The 23,471-nt window shown below is 54.2% G+C and overlaps 1 protein-coding gene across 7 annotated transcripts in view; it reads right to left on the reverse strand.

Annotated features, from left to right (window-relative positions):
• CFAP46 (cilia and flagella associated protein 46) overlaps positions 1–23,471 on the reverse strand; it is a 117,191-nt gene that overhangs the window by 21,398 nt on the left and 72,322 nt on the right. For 6 of the 7 annotated variants that reach the window (XR_004270094.1, XM_032282057.1, XM_032282059.1 and 3 more), the window contains 9 exons: positions 21,166–21,366; positions 20,928–21,034; positions 19,407–19,583; positions 18,340–18,475; positions 11,931–12,119; positions 10,965–11,153; positions 7,746–7,880; positions 7,492–7,671; positions 6,835–7,005 (listed from right to left, as the gene is read on the reverse strand). Coding sequence is in view for 6 of the 7 variants with exons in the window: in XM_032282057.1 (XP_032137948.1) it covers positions 6,835–7,005; positions 7,492–7,671; positions 7,746–7,880; positions 10,965–11,153; positions 11,931–12,119; positions 18,340–18,475; positions 19,407–19,583; positions 20,928–21,034; positions 21,166–21,366 (1,485 nt within the window). In the remaining variant the exon portion in view is untranslated. The remainder of the gene's footprint in view (positions 1–6,834; positions 7,006–7,491; positions 7,672–7,745; positions 7,881–10,964; positions 11,154–11,930; positions 12,120–18,339; positions 18,476–19,406; positions 19,584–20,927; positions 21,035–21,165; positions 21,367–23,471) is intronic. The other variant, XM_032282058.1, reaches the window with a different exon arrangement.

Consider the following 23,471-nt stretch of genomic DNA (forward strand, 5'->3'; position numbering starts at 1 on the left):
TGCACAGATGCACACACACGCAGACAAGCACGGACACACAGACACACGTGCACAGATGCACACACACGCAGACAAGCACGAACACACAGACGCGTGTGTGCACAGATGCCTTTCTCCCAGGCATGGAGCCAGGTGCGGCGTCAGCTACAGCGATTCTGCCAGAACTCTGCCAAGCAGCTGCTGTGCCAAGGGGTGGGCACGAGGCCCAGGGAGCCCCAGCTGCCCATCCCTGTCCACCCCACTGGCCGCGTTCTCCTTTTCCTTCTGGACCACTCTAGTTGGTGACCGGTTAGCTGCGTCAGCCTTCAGCTTTGCACTTCCCTGCTGACCAGGGCACCTGAGCGCCACTCAAATTGTTTCCTGGGCACTCGAATCTCCGAGTCTGTGAAAGTCTACCCTGGTGCCATCTTCCATCAGTGTCTCCTTTTCTTACTGAAAAGGGACCCATGCCCTCCATCCATGCGTGTGTCAGACAGCCTAGTGTCAGTACCTTCTCCTCCTCTGTGGCTGCCCCTCGACTCTCGCAAGGCAGGGCGTCCTTGACGAACAGGACTTCTGCATTTCAGTGGAGTCTGGTGTGCCATTTTCCCCTCGCACGGCTCCCACCCTGGGTCTCCCGTGGCCACAAGGCAGTGGCACAGCCCCAGGCTCCCCACAAGGGACACAGCTCTGGGTCACGTGCCAGGCCACCTCTGCGGAAAACAGCATTGCTAATGGCTCGGGGAACCGAGCTGAGATCTCTCCGGAAGGAGGAAGAGCATGTGAGAACCCTCGGCCACAGAGAGACTGCTGGCTTCACATGATGCAGGCAGAGCCTCTCCGCCACGAACGAGGAACAGCCCTCAAGTTCTTCAGTCTCAGTCCTGTATTTCCTCTTGGGTCTTTCTACATTGTATTTCTTTTCTGACTCTTACTGTGCCATATTCAATACAAGAGCTGATAGGGTGTGCATTTCCACTCTTGGTGAAACATTTTCAATACCGTACATTAAACATGATGCTTGCTAGGGCGGCATAGATATTCTTTACTGGATTAAGAACATTTGCTTGTATCTTGTTTAAGAATCATGAGTGGATGCTGGATTCTGAAAGGTACCTTTGTTTGCACCTGGATTCTGAAAGGTACCTTTTTTCGCACCTGCCAGTATGATCTTAGGATTTGTCTCCTTGTCCCTCTGTTAACATGGTCACTGATGTTGAGTGCTCTTTGAATATTAAACCACATGGAACACAACCCCTTGACCGTGGTGTGGCATCCCTTTGTAACTGCTGGACCTTATCTGCTACATTTTGTTAGGATTCTTGTGTAATATTGACGGGAGAGCTTTTCCTTTCTTGCAATGCCCCTGCTAAGTCTCCAGCGTCGAGGTTCATCGGGCCTCTCAGTAAAAGAGGGAGTTTGTGCTTTATTTCTACTTGCTATGAGTTTGGAAAGTGGCTTTTCTTCTTTCCGTTTTTGGAAGAATTTACTGGTGAAGCCAGTGGGCTCTGGTCTCCCTCGTAGCAACATTTTAAAGAAAAGATTTTCTACGCTTCTGTCAGTGTTGGTGAGCGGTGTACTTTGAGGAGTTGGTCTGATTCCGTGTCCCCTGTATGGACTGAGGCTATAAAGAACATTCTCTATGACCTTTCAACACCTGCACCATCTCAGCGAGGGGTCTTTTTCTCACGGATACTGAGAACTCGCCTTTTCTCTGTTTTTTCCTGAGCAGGGCTTTCTCCATTTCACTGTCTTCTCTTTGGAACCAACTTGTGACTTGGATTTCCTCTGCTCCTTTTGGCTTCACTGTTTCTGATGTGTTGATTTGTTCTCATTTTTCTTAGATGTAATTTATTGTTGTTGTCCAGCTTCTTGAAATCAAAGCTTAAATCAAGGTGGTTTTTTTTTTTTTTTTTTTCTGGCTTCCTTCTTGTATTCATGGCTGTATTTTTCCAGTAATCGTTTCAGCTAAGCCACGTAGGTTTTTCCTTGTAGTATTTTCATTCTCTAAGTCAGTTTAAAGTGTTTTCTGAATTCCACGGTGACTTCTTCTTTGACTAATTTGATCATTGTTGAGTATACTGTTTAATTTCAAGGCAACCATGTTTCTCATTGGTCCATTTTTGTTACCGATTTCCCGTTAAACATCACCGTGGCTGGAAAACTCACTCCAAGTGGCCTCGGTACTGGGGGACTCTGTGTGGCTGCATGTGGACCAGCACTGGTCAGATTTGGCCACGTCAGCTGAGGGCCTTTTCACAGGTGGGGACTCCACAGAGTCCAGGGCAGCGCAGGGCATCTCTTCTATGAAGCGACCAGTCCCTCTCCCAGGATAACCCCTGAATCTAAAACCATGAATTGGATCAATCCATTCATGAGTTTTGGAGGGAACATTCAAACCATAGCATTCTGCCCCCCAAATTCATGTCTTTGTCTTCTACAAATACATTCCTACAAGCCCCAAAGTCTTAACTTCTTCCAGCGGCAACTCAAAAGTCCAAAGTTCAGAGTCTTATCTATGAGCCTGTGGAATCCAAACAAGTTCTCTTCCTCCGACATGCAGCAGTGGGACCGCCTGAGACATTCCCACTTGAAAACAGGAACAGGCAAAAAGAGAGCAGTGGTGGGCTCCAAGAAAGCCGGACCCCGCAGGGCTGACGTGACCCTAAAGCCAGGGAATGGCCTTTTCTGACGGCACCTGCTGCTTCTGGACACGGGTCGGGGGTTGGCCCGCCCCGATGGCTTTGCTGGGTGCAGCCGATGTGGCTGCTCTCACGGTTGGAGTCTGCCTGAGCCTTCCCGTGGTGGGTGCTGCAAGCTGCCAGTGGCTCCACAGCTCTCAGGTCCTGGGGGGTCTTGTTCCCATGGCCGCAGCAGGCTTTGCTCTGGTGGGGCTGACTAAGGCGGCTCCACCCGTGGGACGAGTCTCTGCCTAGGTTCAATGGCATCCTTTGAAATCTGGGTGGAGGCTGCAAAGCCTCCATCTTGCTCTCTGCAAGCCTGTGGAATCTGTGCCACATGGCCGTGGCCAAGGCTGTGGCCACATCTTCTTCAGCTGTGGGTCTGTCTGCACCAGAGCTGCCTAAGCCACTGCTTGGGCTGCCATGGAGAACTGCACTGGAATTTAGGGAGCATGGCCCCCAGCAGGCCCTGGGCGGGGACCCTGTAGAGGGCTCCTCTGGCTCATCCACCGGAATGGTTCTGCCCTCCGTGGCCTCCAGGCCTGGAACAGGAGGGCAGAATTGAAGGTCTCTGAGGAACAGCACCTGGCCCTTCTCTCCAGGCTGACTTTTGGTGAATGGTCTAGAGCCTTGCTACCCTCCTGGATGCACCTCTGACTCTTCACGTGGCCAGGCCGAGAGCGTCCACACCCTTCTGCTCTTCCTTTGATGCTAATTTCCACCTCCGAGTCATTTTTCCCTCTTACAGCTTATGTAGTGGCTGTAAGTGGCCACGCAGCAGCCTGAGTCTTTGCTGCTTGACTGTTTATTCTGCCAGATGCCCTTCGACAACAGCCAAGGCCTTTGCTGATGTATGACAAGGCTATGAGGCTGACCTTTACTCTAGGTTTTAACACCTTGCTCCTCAGTTCCATCTGAAATCTCATCAGCATGGCCTTTCCTGTCCATACTTCCATCAGCATTCTGGTCACGACTACTTACCAGATCTCTAAAGAGCTCCAAACTTGGCCGGGCGCAGTGGCTCATACCTGTAATCCCAGCACTCTGGGAGGCTGAGGCGGGAGGATCATGAGGTCAGGAGATTGAGACCACCCTGGTCAACATGGTAAAACCCCGTCTCTACTAAAATACCAAAAATTAGCCAGGCGTGGTGGCGTGTGCCTGTAGTTTCAGCTACGCAGTAGGCTGAGGCAGGGGAATCACTTGAACCCGGGAGGCGGAGGTTGCAGTGAGCCGAGATCTCACGCCATTCTATTCCAGCCTGGTGACAGAGCGGGCTCCATCTCAAACAAAAGAGTTCCAAACATCCCCTAATTATCCTGTCTTCCAGGCAGGCCCTCGCCAGGATCACCCTTAATGGCCTGTCTAGACATGGGTTTGTAACGCTCCTCCTCCAGACGCTTCAGCCTCTGCTCATTAGTTCCGAAGCTGCTTCCATATTTTCAGGTATTCATTAGTATCAACAATCCCACTCCCCATACCAATTTTTAGTCCATTTCTAGTTGTTCATAACAGAATATCTGAAACTAAGTAATTTCTAAAGAAAAGGAAATTATTTCTTACAGTTCTGGAGGCTGAGAAGTCCACGGTCAAAGGGCCGCATCTGGTGAGGGCCTTGTTGCTGGGGGGGGCCTCTGCAGGGTCCCCAGTGGCTCAGGACACCACACGGCGAGTGGCTGTCAGCCCAGGTCTCCTCCTCTTCTCACAAAGCCGCCAGCCCCACTCCCAGGATAACCATTAATCCATTAACTCATTAGCCGACAAACGGGTTGACCCATTTGTGAGCCCTCATGACCCAGTCACCTCTTAAAGGCCCCAGCTCTCAACACTGCCACACGGGGCTCATGTTTCAACATGGGTTTCGAGCGGGACAAGCTTTCAAATCACAGCGCCCCTGCTCCGTCTTTTCAATCTGCTTCTCTGTCACAGATTCAACCTTTGGCCACGTTCGCTTTCCCTGAAGCCCCTGCAAGAGCGCTTCATTTAGGAGAGCACATACGGGCCGCTGCAGGGGACACTGCGTCCTGGGGGCTGCGTCCTCTCCAGGCACCACAGGACCACAGCAGACTTCACTGCCTTCCTGAAGCTTCAAGGGGAGCATCCCTAAGGCCCAGGACCTGGTGGGCGTCCCCAGGGTGCCGCGGGGCTCTGCTCCCAGTGGGTGTCCCCAGGGTGCCGTGGGGCTCGTTCTCAGTGGGTGTTCCCAGGGTGCCTCGGGGCTCTGCTCTCAGTGGGTGTCCCCAGGGTGCCGTGGGGCTCTGCTGTCAGTGGGTGTCCCTGGGGTGGGACAGCTGTGGGGCTGCTCCCAGCTGCAGTGAGGTGGCCTCTCCCCTCCTGGCTCCAGGCTGCTCCTTCTCCTCCCTGCAGAGCCTCTGCTGACACCAGTCCCAGCTGATCCCTGAATCATCCAGGGGCCCCCGGGCAGAGGGTGAGGGTCGGCTCACTGCAGTAGGTGTTTTCAGTGCGGGAATTTTAGCTTAGCCAGTTCTCACTGCTTCCATCGCTCATGACTGTAAGAATATGAGGCGTTGCCATTTATCGGCCTGATGCCCTGGGCCCACTGTGACGCCGTCCCCCAGCCTGACTGCGGTGAGTCTGTGCCTGGCTGCAAGTTGGCGTACCACTCCCATGAGGGTTCCTGCAGCAGCATGGGTGGGGGAGGTGGGACCTGAGGGGTGGTGACCCCCATCGTGGTGACTGATGGCCTGGGGATGACACATAGGAGCCATCAGTCACACATGCTGGGGTCCTTGGTCCCCAAAGCTCCAATGGGGTGAGCTTTGCCTGGTCCACAGCCACAGGGGAGGGAGGGCTGTGACTCCCGTGCCCAGCTCACCCACAGCAGGTGCCCTGGTGCCAGCCTGGCTGCTCACATCTCACCCTGTCCAGTAAGTGCTGCCCAGGTAGCCCATTTTTCTTTTTGAGATGGGGTCTCACTATGTTGATCGGGCTGCGGCCAGTGGATACTCACAGGTACCATCAGGGCTCACTGCAGCCTTGAACTCCTGGGCTCAAGTGATCCTCCTGCCTCAGCCTCCTGAGCAGCTAGGACTACAGGCATGTACTCCACCACACCCAGCTTAGACCATAGGCATGCACCTCTGCACCCAGCTTAGACCACAGGTGCCCCCAATGCCAAGCTTAGGCCACATGCACACCCCCCTACATCTGGCTTAGATGACAGGTCCTCCGCTGATGTCCAGCTTAGCCCGTTTTTATTTCTGCTTTCCGCGCACACCCTCCTGGACCCAGCTCCGGCGGGCCATGGGCACCAGCGTCTTCCTCCAGGCGCAGGGCCGGGCCATGCCACCTTCTCCTGTCCTTGGGCCTGGGCTGGGCCTGCAGTCCCCTCGCCTCCGCCGCCCACTCCCTGCCTGCCACCCTCCATCCTCTCAGCTTCAGAAGGACGGCAGCTTTCCAGGTTCCCACCTCTGGGTGGGGTCACCTGTTCCCAGCTGGGACCATGTTTTCCCACAGGTGATGTCTGCGGATGTCTCCGGATGTCACAATGGCAGGGGGTGCTCCTGCCACCCAGTGGTGGATGCAGCCCCCACCCCACCCTCACCAGCAAAGCACTGTCTGCCCAACAGCCCTGGACGAGGGGATAATTGGTCAGGTCCACCCCAGCGAGAAGACCACGAAGGCAGCCACGTAGCCCCCGAGGGAGGGGGAGCCACCAGGCCACGTTGGTCCATTTCCCACAATTTGAAAAACGTCCTTAAGTCTTTTTTCTTTAAATACTGCCATTCGCACCTGATAATCCAAATAAAAGGTGCCATAGCTATCCTGCCCTACAAATGTTTCTCAAGACGGAAGCCTCGGACCTGACCCAGCTCCGATCCCCGTGAGGCCCTTGGGGCACTTCGGCCCGCCTGGTGGCCAGCTCTCGGCAGCAGGCTGGGCTGTGCGTTTGCAGTGGCCTCGCCAACCTCACAGCACCCATCAGGTGGGCTGTTACTGCCCGCCAAGGACCAGGAGGACACCGAGGCTCCAAGAGGCCAGGTGGCCCAGGCGAACACAACTGGGGTGGGAAGAGGGGCGGGGGGAGGGACGGCGCAGGAGCCGGGGGTAGTGCAAGGCTGTCCTCACTCCGGCGTGCGACTGTGTGGCTGTGATGTCTGTCCGCAGAGCCCCAGCGTCGGGGGCAGGTTCAGCCACATCCCTGCCCAGTTACCTTGGACACAGCAGCCAGCCTCTGCTCCACGCTGGCGCCCAGGCCGGTGGTGGTCCTGTCCTGGCGCCGGAGCTGGTGCTGTAGGTGCAGGAGGGCTGCCAGCTGGGAGCTGCTGGTGTTGGCCGTGGCTGCGAGCAGGACGTCCCGCATTGTCTCTGAGGCTGAGCAGCTCTGAAACAGAGCAGGGGAGGCGTGCCAGGGCCCAAGGCTTGGCCGGGGAGGGCTGCAGCCCGCGGAGGGGCACCGTGGCTGAGCCTGGGGCAGGAGTGGGCTGGCTCTCCTGCCCGGCTCCCCCAGGACGCCGGCTCCTCCTGGCACCTGCAGAGTCTCGTGGGGCCACGCTTGTTCCCCCATAGGACCACACAGACAGGGCCCTGCCGGCCTGTGACTGACTGCTGGGTCTCCGTGTCTGCCCGATGTGGGGTTTGGGGTTGGGCTCACGAATGCAGGTTCTCTCTGAGCCACAAGTTTACGTGGCCGGCGGGCTCCCGCTGTTTGAGAACCCCGGCCTGTGGCCCTCGTCTCTAATGGAGTTCCCAAGGTGAGGACCCCAGCTGAATCCCAGGGGCGGGACCCCTGCAGAGAGAGCTCCCTTGTGCCAGGGTCCTCCCTCCTCCTTGAAGGGCCTGGCTGGAGGTGCACGGGCCAGAGCCACACCTGAGACAGCGCCAGGAACTGGCAGGTAGTCACGGGGTCCAGTGCGCCGATGCACTCCACCATCTCCAGGCTGGCAGCTGCTGCCACATCCAGGAGGCCACTGCCAAGGGCCACGTGTAGGCACTGCAGCAGCACCTCTGACGCCTGCGCCAGGTACCGCTGGGCCAGAACCATCCTCCTCTGCGGGGCACAAGGCTCAGGCTCAGGCCGGGCTCCAGAAGAGGACACGAGAGGGGTAGGAGGGGTAGCCGCACCTTCAGGTCCCCGCCTCTCCTGCCGTGCTCCTCCGGGGCCGCCCTGGAGGCTGGCAGGTCCCTGCTGGACTTCACGGCATCCTCCTCCTCTGCTTCCAGCTCCAGAGACCTGAGGTTGCTTAGCTTGGCGCCCACCTGTAACACACACCACAGGCTGGCGGGCATCTGTCTTCCTGCTTGTCGCCGTGGGCAGGGTCCACCCAGGGAGGCTGGGGCAGTTGGGCTCCTCGGCAGGGTCCCCGGGTGGGGGGCACCTCAGGCGCAGCGTGGCCTCTCCGTGTCCCAAACCCTCCAGCCCTGAGCTGACGCAGGGTGGCCCTGGCCCCCGAGCCTGGGTGAGGAGACGCTGCAGCCAGGGTGAGGACACAGCCCCCCCGGGGAAGCTGGCCTGAGTCACATGGGCCTGCAGTACCAAGCATTCCGAGGGGCTCTTGTTCCCGTTTTGGAAGCACCTTTCTTGGAGCTGAGGCTTGCACAGGCCCAGGGGTCCCTGGTATGGCTGGGAAACAAGCCCCCACCTGGGGGTAGGAAGCCCAGGCAGCCCCTGAAACAACTGGGTTGAGAGGGAGCCCCCCGGTTGTTCAGGTCACAGGTGTCGCAATGTGAAATCTGTGTGCACTCAATGATTAGGCATCAAAATATAAAGGACACTGATAGAAATGGAGGAGTGATTGACAAGCCCGGTTGTAAGGTGGGCCACCTGAGCGCAGGTGGAAACCAGCAAGCACGCTGGAGGCGGCGCAGCGCAGGCCGCCGGGCGCACAGAGCCTTGTCCCTCTAATGACGGCACACTAGGTTCAGGTGTGTGAGGAGCAGCTACCAAAACTGACCGGCGCTGGGCCACGTGCAGCCACCATGGAGTCCCCAGGACCGAGGTCACTCAGGGTGTATTTTCAACCACAACATTAAACCGAAGTCAGTAATGAAAATACACCCATGAGAAACACAGGCGCCTTGAAATTAAACCAGATACAATCATCAAGTCAGTCAAGGAAGCAATCGCAATGGAATTTAGAAAACACTTTAAACGGACTTAGAGAATGAAAATACTGGGGAGAAGAAAAGGAAAAGGTAGGCCTACAGCCAAGGCTGGTCCTCGGAGAGACAGCCCGAAAAGTCACAGCCATGGGCACAGAGAGAGCAGCCTGGGGAGGACCACGCGGCAGCTGCACTGGTGGGCAGGCAGGCCCGGCAGAGAGGCCTCCGTTCTCCGGGTCACCAGCCTGCTCCTGGGAAGTCTCCTCCCTCCAGGTCTGTTCTTGGTGGGGTCCGAGGGCACCTGTGTGGGCTGTGGGAGGGGCGGACGGGGGCTCGTCCAAAACACACCCACAGCTGCACAGACGAGAAGCTACACCTCCTGCTCCCTGAAGACACACCCGAGGCTGCACAGACAAGGGAGGTCACAAGAACAGCCAAAGGGATGAGGGGAGTTTCCTATCAAAGCGTTTGGATTCAGCTGTAAAAACGGCGGCCCCCTCTCCGCCGCAGAGCGCTTTCCTCTTTCACTTATTAAACTTCTGCTCCAGCCTCGGCCTGTGTCCACGCTCCTCAATCTGCTGGGTTGTGACACGACAGACAGGGAGCTTGGGCAGCACCTCACACAGCGTGGCAAGTGACCCTAGACGGGTTCAATCCTCCGGTATCAAAACTTAGGAGACTGAAATGGGGGTTAGAGGAAAAGCACAGCCTTGAATACAAGAAAAGGCCAGAAAAAGCTCGATTTAAGCTTTGATTTCAAGAAGGTGGACAACACCACAAATCACATCTAAGGACAGCGGAAGGCGGCACCCGGGGGGGCAGAAGCAGGTATGGCCGGGCCGGGCCTGCATGGGGTGGGGGCCCTGGAGGCCTCTGCGCTCCGCCCGGGCCTGACGCCTGCTCCGCCCCAGCCCCCCCTCGCTGGGGCACCTTCACCACCATTCACAGAGGAGGCCCTGCCGAGCCCGGCTTCTGCTCCACAGCCACCTGCCACCTGTGCAGGTCGACAGAGGCTGGTCACACCGAGAGCCACAACTCTATCGATTCACATGAGGCACGTCAAGTCCTGTGCTGGGTCCTGAAGGCGCAGGACAGCCGACATCTCAGGGCCAACCCAGGGCTGCACAGAGAAGTGTTAAACTCCCTTGAGTGCAGCAGACAAGCGTGTCGTCCCCAGGTAAGAAGGGCACGGCCCCAGGAAGAGAGGAAAGCGTAGCAGGCAGGCGTGAGAGTCGGTGAAACACAGGACTTCCGGGGCGACCTGGGCGTGGAGCCCGGCACACACTGTGGCTGCACCGGTCCCTGAGGGCGTCTTCCCAACCAGCTGGTGTGTGGGGACAAGCCCAGCTTCTCCGCTGGGACAGGTGCCTTCCAGGGGAGGAACTGGCATCTGCACAGGTGTTTCAAAAGGTGCCCAGAGGCTTGTGTGGCTTGTAGGGACGGTCACAGGGTCCTGAGGGAGCAGGTGACTCAGCCGTCCTGGGCGGCCTCGCAGGGCTCTGGAGAAGGGTGGGCCCTGGGCTGAGGGGGAAGAAGGTCCTGACTGCCCTTCTCAGAGCTACCTGGGTGCACTGAGGCAGCAGCCTCCGTGGCTGTGGGGGGTGGGGATAGAGGGGAGCCAAGGTGGCCCAGGGCCTCCCCACTGTACACGGGCTTGGGAGCCACGGCACCCCATGCTCAGGCCCACTGCAGGCTGCTCCTGCAGCTTCTGACCTCCCCAGGTCCCCGTGTGGGCCAGTCAGAGCCGCTGCCGTGGGCGACACCAGGAGCCGGGGCCTGCTTCACACTCGCCAGTTTGGGGCTGGACTGGGGCGGGCCCCATGCTGCAGAGGGCCGGTCCACCTGCCAGCCTGCCCTCCCTGCCGACCCACAGACGCGCTGTGGTTCCCGCCCACGTCTGTCCCGGAAGTCCTGTGTTTCCCTGGCCCCATTTCTTCTCTGATGCCTGCTTCCTGCACTTTCCTCTCTTCCTGGGGCTGTGCCCTTGTTAGCTGGGGACACAATTCGTCTGCTACACTCGGGGAGTGTAACCACTTCGCTTGTATATTTCCGGCACGGGCGACAGGTGTGAACCAGACTTGGGGTAGAAGCAGGAGTATCTACCAAGGAAGGGTCCCTCCTCCCAGTGGCAGGCGGGGCGCGCAGAGCACCTGCCGAGGGTCCCTCCTCCCAGTGGCAGGCGGGGCGCGCCTACCGAGGGCTCCTCCTCCCAGTGGCAGGCGGGGCGCGCAGAGCACCTACCGAGGGTTCCTCCTCCCAGTAGCAGGCGGGGCGCACAGGGTCGGCTTGCACGGCCAGCAGGTGAATGGCCCTCCCGGCCAGTCCCAGGAGCCGGGCGCGGATCTCCACGCAGCCCACACTCAGCGGCTGCAGGCTCCCCAGCTGCGCCAGTGCCCTGTGTGCCAGGGTGCGCTTCAGCGTGAACCATTGCTTTGAAAAGACAGACACGTTACAGCCACCACTGGGAGGGCAACCGCCCGCCCTGCCCAGGGGACCCAGCAAGCCCTCCCTCTGGTGTCCCCGTGGGTGGGGACAGTGGGAGCTCTGAAAAATACCCCCACCCCACCGGGTGCTGCATGCTCAGGGAGGGACTTGGGGGCTCTGGTTTGGGGGCCATAGACAGCTGCTCATATAACTTATTAGTGACCTTGGTTAAGGTTACAATCATATCACCAGTAACCTTAATTCAGAGCTCGCTGACAAACCAGTTTTAGGGCCGTCTTCGGTCCATTTATACTGATGTAAATTAATTTGAGTCATATTTCATGAAATCTAAGAAAATGCAAAATGGAAGAAGGTACATTTCCTTCAAAACATTCTACATATTCAACTTTTCTTTTTTTCATACCAAAATGGAGTCCACTTCTATTGTGCTCTGTAATACGCCTACGCATTATTAATACAAATAAATTAGTCAAAGCAAATTCATGAGTTGGGAAGGGCAGCTGTGGGTCATACAGGAAACAGCCCACAATGGAACCTTGATTTTATTAGCCAATTCAGTCCCCTCCAATGGCGAGACAACGCCCTTCTTCTGCAAGGCCCCCAGTGCTAGAGGTCCCCGCAGGGAAGGCACTCAGGTTCCCACAGCCGATCCGCACCACCAGGCGGGCCGTGATGGAGGCGGGTCCTGCTGGAACGGGCCCCCTTAGCTGCACTGTGGCCCCCTCCACAGAGAACCTGTGACTAAGAGCACCCCGCAATTACCAGGCCAACGGAAGTGTAGTCGCCGGTGTTCTGCAGATACTTGGCCAGCAGCTTCTCCAGGGACCCCTGCTCACTCTGCGGCCCGTGGGCCTCCTCCCAGATGAACTGGAGCATGCCCAGAGCCATCTCCACGAGGCTGAGCTTGAGGCGTGCCAGCTTCCTCATCAGGGGCGTGTTGACATTCTGCACCTGAGGCGGTCGGGCATGTATCTGAGGCATGGACGCTTCTGGTGAGACTGAATCTACATCCACGGCTTGGACAAGGCTCAGCTGACATAATAAACTCATAATAAACGGCACAGATGCAAAACCTGGCACATTTGATCACAAACACACCTGTGAAAGCATCACCCCCTGGAGACAGTGCAGTAGCCCTCACCCCCAAATGTCCTCGCGCCCCTGCGTGCTCCCTCCCAGTCACCCAGCTGCCTGCTGGCACCCGACATCAGTTTGCATTTTCCAGAACGGTCGGTCTTTCCGTCTGGTTCACTTCCCTCGGCAGGGTCACGGGCAGGCTCCCCCTCGAGGCTGCACTCATGCTCCCCTCCCCCACGGCCGGTGTCACCGCACCGTGGATGTGCCCCTGTCTGCTTATCTATTCCATCTCCAGTTTGGGGGCTGCCACAGGTAAAACTGCTGCCAACATTCATGTGCAGAGGCTGGGTCCTGGGCAGGCCTATGTGTAGCTTTTATCCAACAGCCGAGCTTGCTTCCGCAGCAGCTGCGTCAGGCCACCTCCCACGGCAGCCACGGCGCTCAGGGCCCGCCTGTCCACACCCTTGCCCACATCTGGTGTGGTGGCTCTTTTACACTGTAGCTGTTTTAACAGGTGTGTGGTGGTTTCTAGATGGTTGCACTTCGCATGTCCCTAGCTGACTCATGATATTCGTCTGTTCGTGTGCTCGTTTACCATCCACGTATTTTCTGTGGGGGAAGCGCCTGTTACGATATGTTGCTCGTGTTTTATTGGGTTGTTATTAACTTTGGAGAGTTCTTCGTCCATTCCAGATAAAGTCTCTATCAGGCAGAGGACGTGTGTTTTCTTCCTGCCTGTGGCTGGTCTTGTCATTCTCTTCAGGGTGTCTTCTGAAGGGAGGTCCAAGTTATCAGTTTGTCACTTTGTGGCACAAATAAGAAACCCTCGCCAACCCTGAGGTCACAAAGGTGTTTCCCTATGTGTCCTTCTAGAAGCTTCATAGTTTCAGCCCTTATGTTTAGCTGTGCAATCTCTTTGGAGGCGATTTTTACGTGTAGTGTGAGCTAGAAGTGAAGGGGATTGTTTTGGAGTTGCATAATCCTTTCTTTGGCGAGCTGCCTCTGTGCCTTTGCTGACAATCACTTTCCTGGACGTGTGGGGTCCACACCTGGATTCCGCCTTGTTCCACTGACCACGTGTCTACTTTTACACGAAAGCCACGCGGTCTTGCCTCCTGGACCTCGCTGTACTAGCTCTTAAATCAGGTGGCAGCAAACCTCCAATTTCCTTCTTTTTCAAAGTTGTGTTGGCCACATTAGGTCTTCTGTATTCTCATATGAGTTTTAAAATCATTTTGTCATTTTCTCTAAAAAAGCCTGCAGTGACCTTGATCAGGAGTACAGATCATTTAGGGAGAGTCAGCATCTGAACAATATTAAGTCCTCTGATCCACAAACGTGTTTCTCCATTTACTTAGGTCTTCTCAAATTTTTCTCTGTCATGTTGTGTAGTTCTCAGAGTATAAGCTTTCACATTTTTTGGGAAAAATTTCATTTTTAAATGCTTTCATAAATTTTTTTTTTTTTTAAGATGGAGTCTCTCCCCATTGCCCAGGCTGGAGTGCAGTGGCGTGATCTTGGTTCACTGCAACCTTTACCTCCCAGTTTCAAGCGATTCTCCTGCCTCAGCCCCCTAATAGCTGGGATTACAGGTGTGCAGCACCACACCTGGCTAATTTTTTCTATCTTTAGATATAGGGTTTCACCATGTTGGCCAGGCTGGTCTTGAACTCCTGACCTCATGATCCTCCTGCCTCGGCCTCCCAAAGTGCTGGGATTACAGGCGTGAGCCACTGTGCCCAGCCTGTTCTAAAAATGTTAATATCTGATTGTTTCTAGCATGTAGAAATATACAGCCGACACCTGCATAGTGTTCTTCTATCCCGCAACCTTACTAAACTGAGTAGCTTTATTTTTGGGTAGATTGCACCTGACTGTGTATACAGACAATTATGTTACCTGTGAACAAAAACAGTTTCATTCCTTCCTTTCCAGTCTGGATGCTTTTCATTTCCTTTTTACCTTCATGTTTGCATAGGCCGGAACTCCCGTGTCAACACAGAACACAGGTGAGAAGGGGGCACGTCCTTGTCTTCATCCTTATTGAAAGGGGCACCGGTCTTTCCCCCATAATTGTGACTTCCCCAACCTGGTAACACACATCTATGAACAAGTTAGAGTCTTTTATCAGGTTGAGGAAGATTTCCTATATTAATTGCTGCTAGGAGTGTTTATTGGGAACGGTGTTGAATTTTGTCAAATGCTTTTCCTGAATCCACAAAGATGATCACATGGCTTTCATTTGTTAGTTGTGAAAACATGGTGAAACAAATTAATTTTTGAATGTTAAACTATTCCGGGGTAACCTCAGCTTGCTTATGATGTCTCACCCTTTTTATATGTTGTTGGATTTAATTTGCTAGAATTTTGTTCACAATGAATGCTGCTCAGTAGCTTTTTTTGTTGTTGTTTGTTTTGTTAATGTCTTTACCTTGTTTTGGTATCAAGGTAATATTTGTCTTACAGAAAAATTGGGATATAATCTCTCTTTTTCAATTTTCTAGAACACTTTGTGTAGAACTGGTATTTTTTTTCTTTGATATTTGGCAGAATTCACTAGTAAAACCATCTGGGCTTGACATTTTCTTTGTGAGAATATTTTAATTACAAATTAAAATTTTAAAGTATATATAGTGCCACTCAGGCTCTCTCTTTCTCTTTGAGTGGGCTCTGGTAGTTCATGCTTTCAAGGAAGTTTTCCATTTCATCTAAGCTGGCAAATACTATTCCTTCTTCATCCTCTCGATATCTGTCGAATCCACGGAGAAACTGCATCTCTCATTTCTGATGTTGGTAATTTATGTCACTTTTATTTTTCTGATCCGTCTGACTAGAAATTTTTCAATTGATTGATCTTTTCAAAGAACTAACTTTGGTCTCATCACTTTATAGTTTTCCTGTTTTCTATTCACGGATTCCACTCCGATCTTTAATGTTTATTCCGCGGCTTGTTTGGGAATGTAGTCTGCTCTTGGTGTACCTGTGTAAGGTGCAGGCTGAGGTGGCTGATTCGGATCCTGTCCCATTTCTCCTGTAGGTGTTCAGTGCTGTAAATTTCCATCTCAGTATTGCGTTGGCAACATCTTAAACATTTTGATAGGTGGTTTCTTCTTTTCATTCCCTTCAGTTCAAAATACTTTCCCTTTTGATTTCTTCTGTGGCCCACAGTTACTGTGATGTTTGCAATTTACTTCTCAAATCTTTGGCATTTCCCACATACGTAGTTTCCTGTTTTACTTTTTTAAATTGAGGTAAAATTCACATGAAATTAACCATTCAAAAACATACAATTCAGTGGTATTTACATCCACAACATTGTGCCACCATCATCTCTAATTCCAAAACATTTTCATCACGCCGGCAAACCACCCCTCATCCTCCTCGCCCTGTTTCCACGGATGTATCTAACTTTGCTTCTGATTTCTAATTTAATTACATTGTGTCACCAGTACATGCTTTGCATGACTTCAATCTTTTAAATTTATTGAGACTTGTTTTATGGTCCAAAATGTGGTCTGTCTTGACGTGGTTCACATGCCGTGAAGAACATCTCATTCTGCTGCTGTCGGGCGAACATTTTATAAACACCTTTAGGTCATATTGGTTGGCAGTGTTGTTCCAATCTCCTAGTGATTTGCTGATTTTCTGGCCACTTGTTCTAGTAACACCATGAGAGAGGAACTGAAATCTGACTGTCGATTTCTCCATGGCAGTTTATCAGTTTTAGTTTCATTGATTGTGAGACTCTGTTATGAGGTCATGTCTGGACTTACATCCTCTTGGCTGGTTGAGCCCTTTGCACTATAAGAGAAGCTTCTTTATCCTTGGTAACGTTCTGCTTTCTAAAATCGGCTGTGTGTGATGTTCGCATAGGCCCCCCAGCTTTCTTTTCATCCGCGTTAGCATGGTATACATATTTTTCCATTCTTCCACTTTTAACCTAGTTATGTCTTCATATTTAAAGTGGCTTTATTGTAGGTGGCCCATGGTCCGGTTTTGCTTTTTTATATAATCTGACAAATTCTTTTAACCGAGGGCGTTTTGTTATTTAAATTTCATGTGATTATTCGTATGATTAGGTTTAAGGTTATCATCTTGCTGTTAGTTTGTCTCACCTATTCTTTATTCTTTCTTTTTTCTGCTTTCCTGTGAGATATACTTGTTAGGGTCCCCATTTACCTCCGTTCTTGGCTTACGCAGCATACATCTGTATTCTGGGACTTCTGTGGCTGCTTTGGTGTTCAGAGTGTACGACATCCTTTCACGCAGAGAGTTAGAAACATTGCATTTTCACATGTTATCGACTCTGTGGTACGTTGTTAGTATTGTTTAAGCAGCCAATTATCTTTTAGAGTGACTTTTAGAATAAGAAACATTGTGTACACTTTCCCCTGCAGTTTATGTGTTTGAGGCTCTCCAGGCACCTGTGTGGACCCACACTTCCAGTGGGCATGGCTTCCTTCTGCCAGCAGGACGGACTCCAGGAGCTCCTGCAGGGCAAAGCCACTGAGGACACGGTCCTTCAGCTTTTGAGTGTTTAGACAAACATCTTCATCTCACCTTCACTAACAATCATATTTTCTGGGTATAGAATTCCCAGTTGGGAGTGTTTCATCTCGGCCTCACAGCGGTCCCTGGGTTGGGCTCTCAGCTACAGTGCTTCCGTGGGAAGCTGCGCCACCCGCCTCTGTTGCTCTGCACATAAACACGCAGTGCTCTCTGGCTGATGCTCAGGTGCTCTTCCTATCACTGGGGTTAAACCGTTTGGTTACAGTGTGTTTTTATATAGTTTTATTCCTCTTTATAGTTCTTGTGTTTGGGATTCATTCAGCTTCTTGGATCTGTGAGTCTGTATTTATTTTTACCAAATCTGGAAAGTTTTCAGTCATTTTTCAAATGATTCTGTGTATTCTACTCCTCCCAGGATTCCAGTTACACCTGGATTTGTGAATTTAAAACTGTTCCTTGGCTTATTGTCTGTTAACTTTAATTTCTGTTCTTTTAAATTTCATTATCTCTTCATTTAAAAAATTGTCTGTTGCTATGTCTCTAAGTTCTCCGACCGTTTCTTCTGCCACTGCTGTCATCCACCCCACCTGGTGCCTTCTTCACCTCCCGTGTTGCAGTTTTCACCCTGGAAGTTTGGTTTTTGTCTTCCTTTTATATCTTCAACATTTCTACTTAACTTTCTGAACATATAGAAGAGTTATAACAACTTGTCTTCCAATTATAACATCTGTGCCCATTGATCAGTTTCCTTTTGATTGGAAAACGGACGGAATTATTCCCTCCGTTATGAGTCATGTTTTCCTGCTTTTCTATATAGCGGTTTTTTATTGGTTGCCCGACATTTGGGCTTTGTTTTCCTTTGGGGTCTGGTGAGCATTTCTGCATTCCTCTTCAGGCCTGGGCTCCGATCTGAGACAGTTATGCTCTCAAAGGAAATAGGTCCTTTCAGGTCTTCTTCTTAGGGTCTCTCGGCAGGTCTAGAGCAGGGCTCCCCCAGGCCTGCGTACCCTTGACTGAGGCAAGGCCCTGTGTCTACTCTGCCAGATGCCCCAGGGATCATGAGGTTTTCCAATCTGGCTGGTGGAGCTGGTGCTGTTCCCATCCCGCTTCCTAGAACCCTTTTGGGTGGTTCTTTCCCAGCAGGGGGTAGCTTCCACTTAAGAATGTACTGATCAGTCCTCAGCAGGACACTCTGGGGCCTCCTGCAAAAGTCTTGGGGTTTTCTCTCGGTGTGGCCACCCCTCCCCAGGGCTCTGTCCCATGAGTGGCAGTGCCTGGCTCTCCCTGGGTTCTCGGCTCCATCCTGTGACTCAGGTCACCAGCGGACTCCACCTGAGCAGCCGCGATGAGCTCAGACCTCACCTCAGGGACCACTGCCTGTCATCGCCGGCGTCTAGCGTTCTGAAAGTCTTCGTTTCATACCCTGTTTGTTTTTTTGCTATTTCAGACAGTGGGGAGTATCTGGTCCCTGTTACTCTATTTCAGCTAGAAGCGGAAGTCAGCTGGCTTGTAAGGTAAGTTACAGTGGGGAGTCTGTGCCAGTGGGAGTGACCAAATGCGCACAAGGACAGGGGCACCTGCTTACGTCGTGAAGTGACAGCAAGGCCTGGATGCTCTGGAACCTCTCTTCTTCCTCAGCCACGGCGCTCTGCGCCAGGCCATACGCTTCCAAGTAATACGCAGTTTTTTGTTCTTCATCTTTCTCGTTCTGGGCACGTAACCTTGATAGGACATAAGAATGGAATTTGGAACAAAAGTGTCAAAACATGATGCTATTATTACTAAATGTTTAACATGTCATTTTCTATAATTACACTGTCTATTTTACTAGTACTTAAAATGATGTCTTAAAATAGCTTACATGTAAAGACATTCTCAATATGTCTTAAAGGTTTAAGACACTGAAATAATGCAGTATGTACAGGGTATTGTGGTCGTGAAAATTAAATCTGCACTTGAAGGAGAAGTGCTGAAGCAATTCCACAGGATCAGCTTGAATCGGCTGGCTGCGTTTGATTGGCTAACTGAAGTTCTGGAAGGACGTGTCCCACACCCACAATAACAGACGTGGCTCAGGTCAGACCTTGTGGGTGGGGTTGCGCTTTCCTGGCACAGGCTTCTGAATGCCCACATTGGGCCCACTGTGTCTAGATGCTTATGTGTGGACAAGCATGGGGGAGCCCCAGGTTGGGGGCAAGGCAGTGGGCAGGGCGAGGGAAGCTTTACCAGGACAGGGGTGGCTGGCATCAGGGTTGTGCCTGGGCTGCGCACGTGTGACCTGGGCCTGGGCATGTGTGTGCAATGAGCGTGTGCCTGTGGCTGGTGGGGGTGGGCTGTGCTGTATGTCTGTGTGTGTCTGCTGAGGGCTGGAGCAGGGCCCAATGAGGGTGTCCCCAAGGGAGGTGTGGGCAGCCGCAGGGCTGGGGCCAGGAAGAGGCCCTGTCAGGAGCAATGGGGGCTCCTCAGAGGGAGGGCTGGGCATGTGATCAGAATGTGGGGGTGAGGTGGCAGCCGGTAGCTTGCCAGGGGAGGGGCCTGTGGACCCTGAGGGGGTGCAGCTGGGGTGAGCAGGCCCCGAAGGCAGGATGGCGCAGGGCATGTTGTGCGTGGGAGAAGCGGTGGTTCCATGCCGGGGCGCAGAGGCGGCCTGACCTCTTGATCTTCGCACGCTCTAGTTTGACATCAACACAATTCTCTTTGTAGCCACAGTCGATAAACCTTCTCTCAATATCCAACAAGCTGTCGTCCATCTCTTTCAGCAGCAGTGAGCACTCCGTGGGTTCCCTGACCGCAGACTCCTGTGCAACTCTGACCCGCAGGCTCAGGCACCTGAAGGGGGGTCGGTTTGAGGCCTGCGTCAGAAGCCCCAGGGCCGTGACGGGGCTCGCGGCTGTACTGCCGCTGTTCTCCTGGTGTTCATCCAGGGATACTAGAAGAAATGCTTTCGGGGCGTTACTCCAAAATCAGACACCGTACGGGCCTCACTCTGTGATCATGGGCAATAAAGTCAGAAACTAACAAGCCCCACCCCAGGCACAGTATCCACGTGGAAATCTGAAGGCCCTCTCGTACGTGAGTCACCAGTGGAACAAAAACCCATGCTGACCCGGTGGGCTGTTCACACGTGGCAGCTGCAGGGCAAAGGGCAAGGTTGGGAGGGGGGCGGAGAGCACAGCCACGAGGCCTCGGCCTCCCCACCCCGCCCCGAGCAGCCACAGCAGAGCCCTGGGCGGCCTTCTCGCCACTGCAGAAAAAGCTCCACAAAGATGAAGCAGAAACAAGGAAGCCTGAGTCACACAAAAACCCCTGTTGCTGGGTCTGTAAACCAACGCCAGCTCCTTGAAAATGTCCCAATTTGGAAGAGACGATGTTGCCATCCAGGTCAACATGGCGAAACCCTGTCTCTACTAAAAATACAAAAATTAGCCAAGTGTGGTGGCAGGTGCCTGTAATCTCAGCTACTCGGGAGGCTGAGGCAGGAGAATCACTTGAGCCAGGGAGTTGGAGGTCACAGTGTGCTGAGATCGTGCCACTGCAATGCAGCCTGGTGACAGAGGGAGATTCTGTCTTAAAAACACAAAAAGAAAAGAAGAGATGGCTTTGATAAACGGCACCAAGGGAGGCGTGCCTGTGACAAGAGCTTTGTGAAAGAGAACACATGCTCTACAAATTTAGAGACACACACTTGGAGGAAAAAGTTTCTTAGCCCCTTCCCAAGGCCCTGAATCCACCTTTCTAAGCCAAACAGATGGGACAGACGGTCCGTTTCTCAGAGAAAGCCTGAAACAGCTCAGGAAACTTCTGGAGCATTCTGGAGCTGCACAGAAAGCTATGAGTATGTGAGCCCATTACTTGGGTCTCTGTGAGTATGTGGGCCCGTTACGTGGGTCTCTGTATGTGGCCCCGTTACGTGGGTCTCTGTATGTGGGCCCCATTACGTGGGTCTCTGTGAGTATGTGGGCCCATTACATGGGTCTCTGTATGTGGCCCCGTTACGTGGGTCTCTGTATGTGGCCCCGTTACGTGGGTCTCTGTGAGTATGTGGGCCCCATTACGTGGGTCTCTGAGAGTATGTGGGCCCGTTACGTGGGTCTCTGTATGTGGCCCCGTTACGTGGGTCTCTGAACTCACACAGGCGTTCACATGAACGAAGTGTTTCTCACAAAACGTTACCTGGCTTCTAGGTCTGTGATCATGAATTCTAACAACGGCATTCGGTTTGGTCTTTCCTTCTTGAGAATCTTGAGGGCACTGATGAGCTTCTGAAATATGTGGCACACCTGAGGACGGGTGGGTGGATACGGGTGTGTTGTCAGCAGTCTGCCAGGCAGAGCTCCGTGGACGCCCCTCCCCTCCACCGAGTACCTTGCCCAGTGCCTGACATGCGGTCCCAGGTCCCCGGGCCTCTCACCGTAGCTTCTTGTCCTGAGTGTTCCGTGGACAAGAGCGTCTCTGCCAGGGTCAGCGTGGAATTGTACCAGAACTCCTCGTTTCCGCCCAGGTGCTGGGCCTGTGCAATCATTCTCTTGGCTTGTCCATAGTTCTTCTCCTCGTTGGCCAGCTGTGCCAGGAGGAACAGGCACTGGGCCTCTGCACAAGGCTCATCCAGCTCCTGAAGGAGAGAGACTCAGAGGTGCGTGGGTCCCACTACAGGCGTGTGCAGGCAGGGAGACAGGGCAGGCAGAGAGAAGGAAGAGGGAGACAGAGGCATCGGGCGAGGGAGAGGCAGGGCCGCTCTGGCAGCAGAAGGGTGGGGCCCACGTCTTCCCTCGCGCTCCCCAGCTGCGGCTCCTCTGGTGGGATGCCCGCCCTCCCTGCCGTCCCATGTTCCCCTACTCCACAGGCTTCTCTGGAGGCCACAGTCAGCACCTGTGGCAGCTCATGAGCGCATCGAGTTGCATTTAATTCTATTTCAATGATGAGCCGACAGCAGAATCAGCGTTACTGAGGCGCTGCCCCACCTGGCTCGTCTTTAGGGGGATTTGCCTCCCCTTTCCCCTGGGCAGCAGGAAGCTTCGTCCCTGGAGCCTCCTGGGCTCCTGCTGGCCCCATCCTGGGGCCAAAAGTCTTTGGGGCAATCGCACCTGGACACCAATGCCCAGAGCACTCAGAGGCTCCTGGAGCCCAGCTAGCCCGTCCGGGGCCTGCTGCCAGGGGGCTGGGCAGCCACATGATCCAGGGCAGAAACAGGGCAGTGTGTGTAAGGACAGAGGGGCGCTGGTCAGAGAGCGAGGTGAGGACGGGAGCAGCGGCGGGGAGAAGGCAGCGGTCCTGTCCCAGGCATCACTTTCCGGCCAAACAAGATGCCCTGTGTGCTCATTTGGACCTGTGCAGGTCCCTCCCAGGTACAGATGCAGGGACAGAGGGGAGGGTGGCTGACGAGCTAGGGCTGTCTGCCAGCGAGCAGGTGTGCCAGTTTCTGAGGGTGCCATGCATTGAAGATGCCCATGCATTCAGGAAGAGAGGGGGCTGTGGCCACCAGTGAGCCTGCATGCAGCAGGGCATGGCTATGACCGCCAAAGATGGCATGGGCAGGACCTGGGTCTGTAGCAGCCTCGTGGGCAGTCAGGTGGCCTGACGGTAGGCAGGTGGGCGCATGGGGTCTGTGGAAGGCCATTCTTGGCCTAGCCAAGCCTGGAAGTGGGGTGCAGTGCTCTGAGGCCAGAAGAGGGGAGGCCCTGTGTGGCTGGGCCCAGAGACCAGGCCCAGTAAGGGCCCACAGCACCGGTCACCTGCAGGGCCTGTTCGGGACGGCTGCAGTGGGCCCGTGGCCAGAGACAGGGCTGGCGGAAGCTTCCACATGGAGAAGAGGAGAGTGCGGAGGTGGGACAGGGCTTGGTTGGGGCTGGGGAGCACCCAGAAGGCAGGGAGAGGAGAGGGTGGGTGGCACGCGGGGCCTGAGGGTGAGGATGACGCCAGGCTTTGGTGCCAACACCTGAGTGGGAGGGGCAGAGCCCTGTCCCGAGGAGCGGACAGCACGGGACAGTCACAGCCCCTGGGGCAGTTGTTCCCATCCCAGAGGCCTCCGAGGCCAGCGGGAGTCTGAGTGCTGAGGCCACAAAGGGAGAGCCTGGGGCAGGGCTGGACCCCCGAGAGATGAGGACACCAGGTGGCTGGGCCTGAGAGGGAGCGGGGAGGCAGAGAGCACCAGGGAGGGGTGCCACCAGTAGGAAGGAGAGAGCCCCATGGAGGAGGGACCAGGGTGGCAAGGGCAGGTGCGGCCTACGCGCTCCCATCATGGGCTGCGGGAGCAGGTTCAGGTGCTCGGGGGTGGCTGAGTTGCACTGGCCAAGGGTGAGGTGGGCCTGGAGGGGAGGGCAGTGCACGAAGGCAGACTTTCTGCAGTGTGGACGTGGCTGAGAAGCCAGGTGAGCTCCCAGGAGCTCTTCCACACCTCAGCTCCCTCTGGTCCCAGCAGAGGCTGGCTCTCTACTGTGGATGTGGCCAAAAGAACGCTACACTCACCAGAATCCCTTCCCCAGCTGTCCAGGGCGTTCTCAGGCCCTTCCTCGGACAAGCTCAATCTTGACTCTGGTGTGTACACACCCATCTCTGCTATCAAAGACCTGCACACACCTGACCCCTGCCTGAGACCTGCACACACCTGTCCCCTGCCTCGGACCTGCACACACCTGACCCCTGCCTGAGACCTGCACACACCTGTCCTCAGTGCCTGAGACCTGCACACACCTGTCCCCTGCCTGAGACCTGCACACA

This window comes from Sapajus apella, unplaced genomic scaffold, assembly GCF_009761245.1.
Source record: "Sapajus apella isolate SASKATOON/1434 unplaced genomic scaffold, GSC_monkey_1.0 scaffold13, whole genome shotgun sequence".
Lineage (NCBI taxonomy): Eukaryota > Metazoa > Chordata > Mammalia > Primates > Cebidae > Sapajus > Sapajus apella.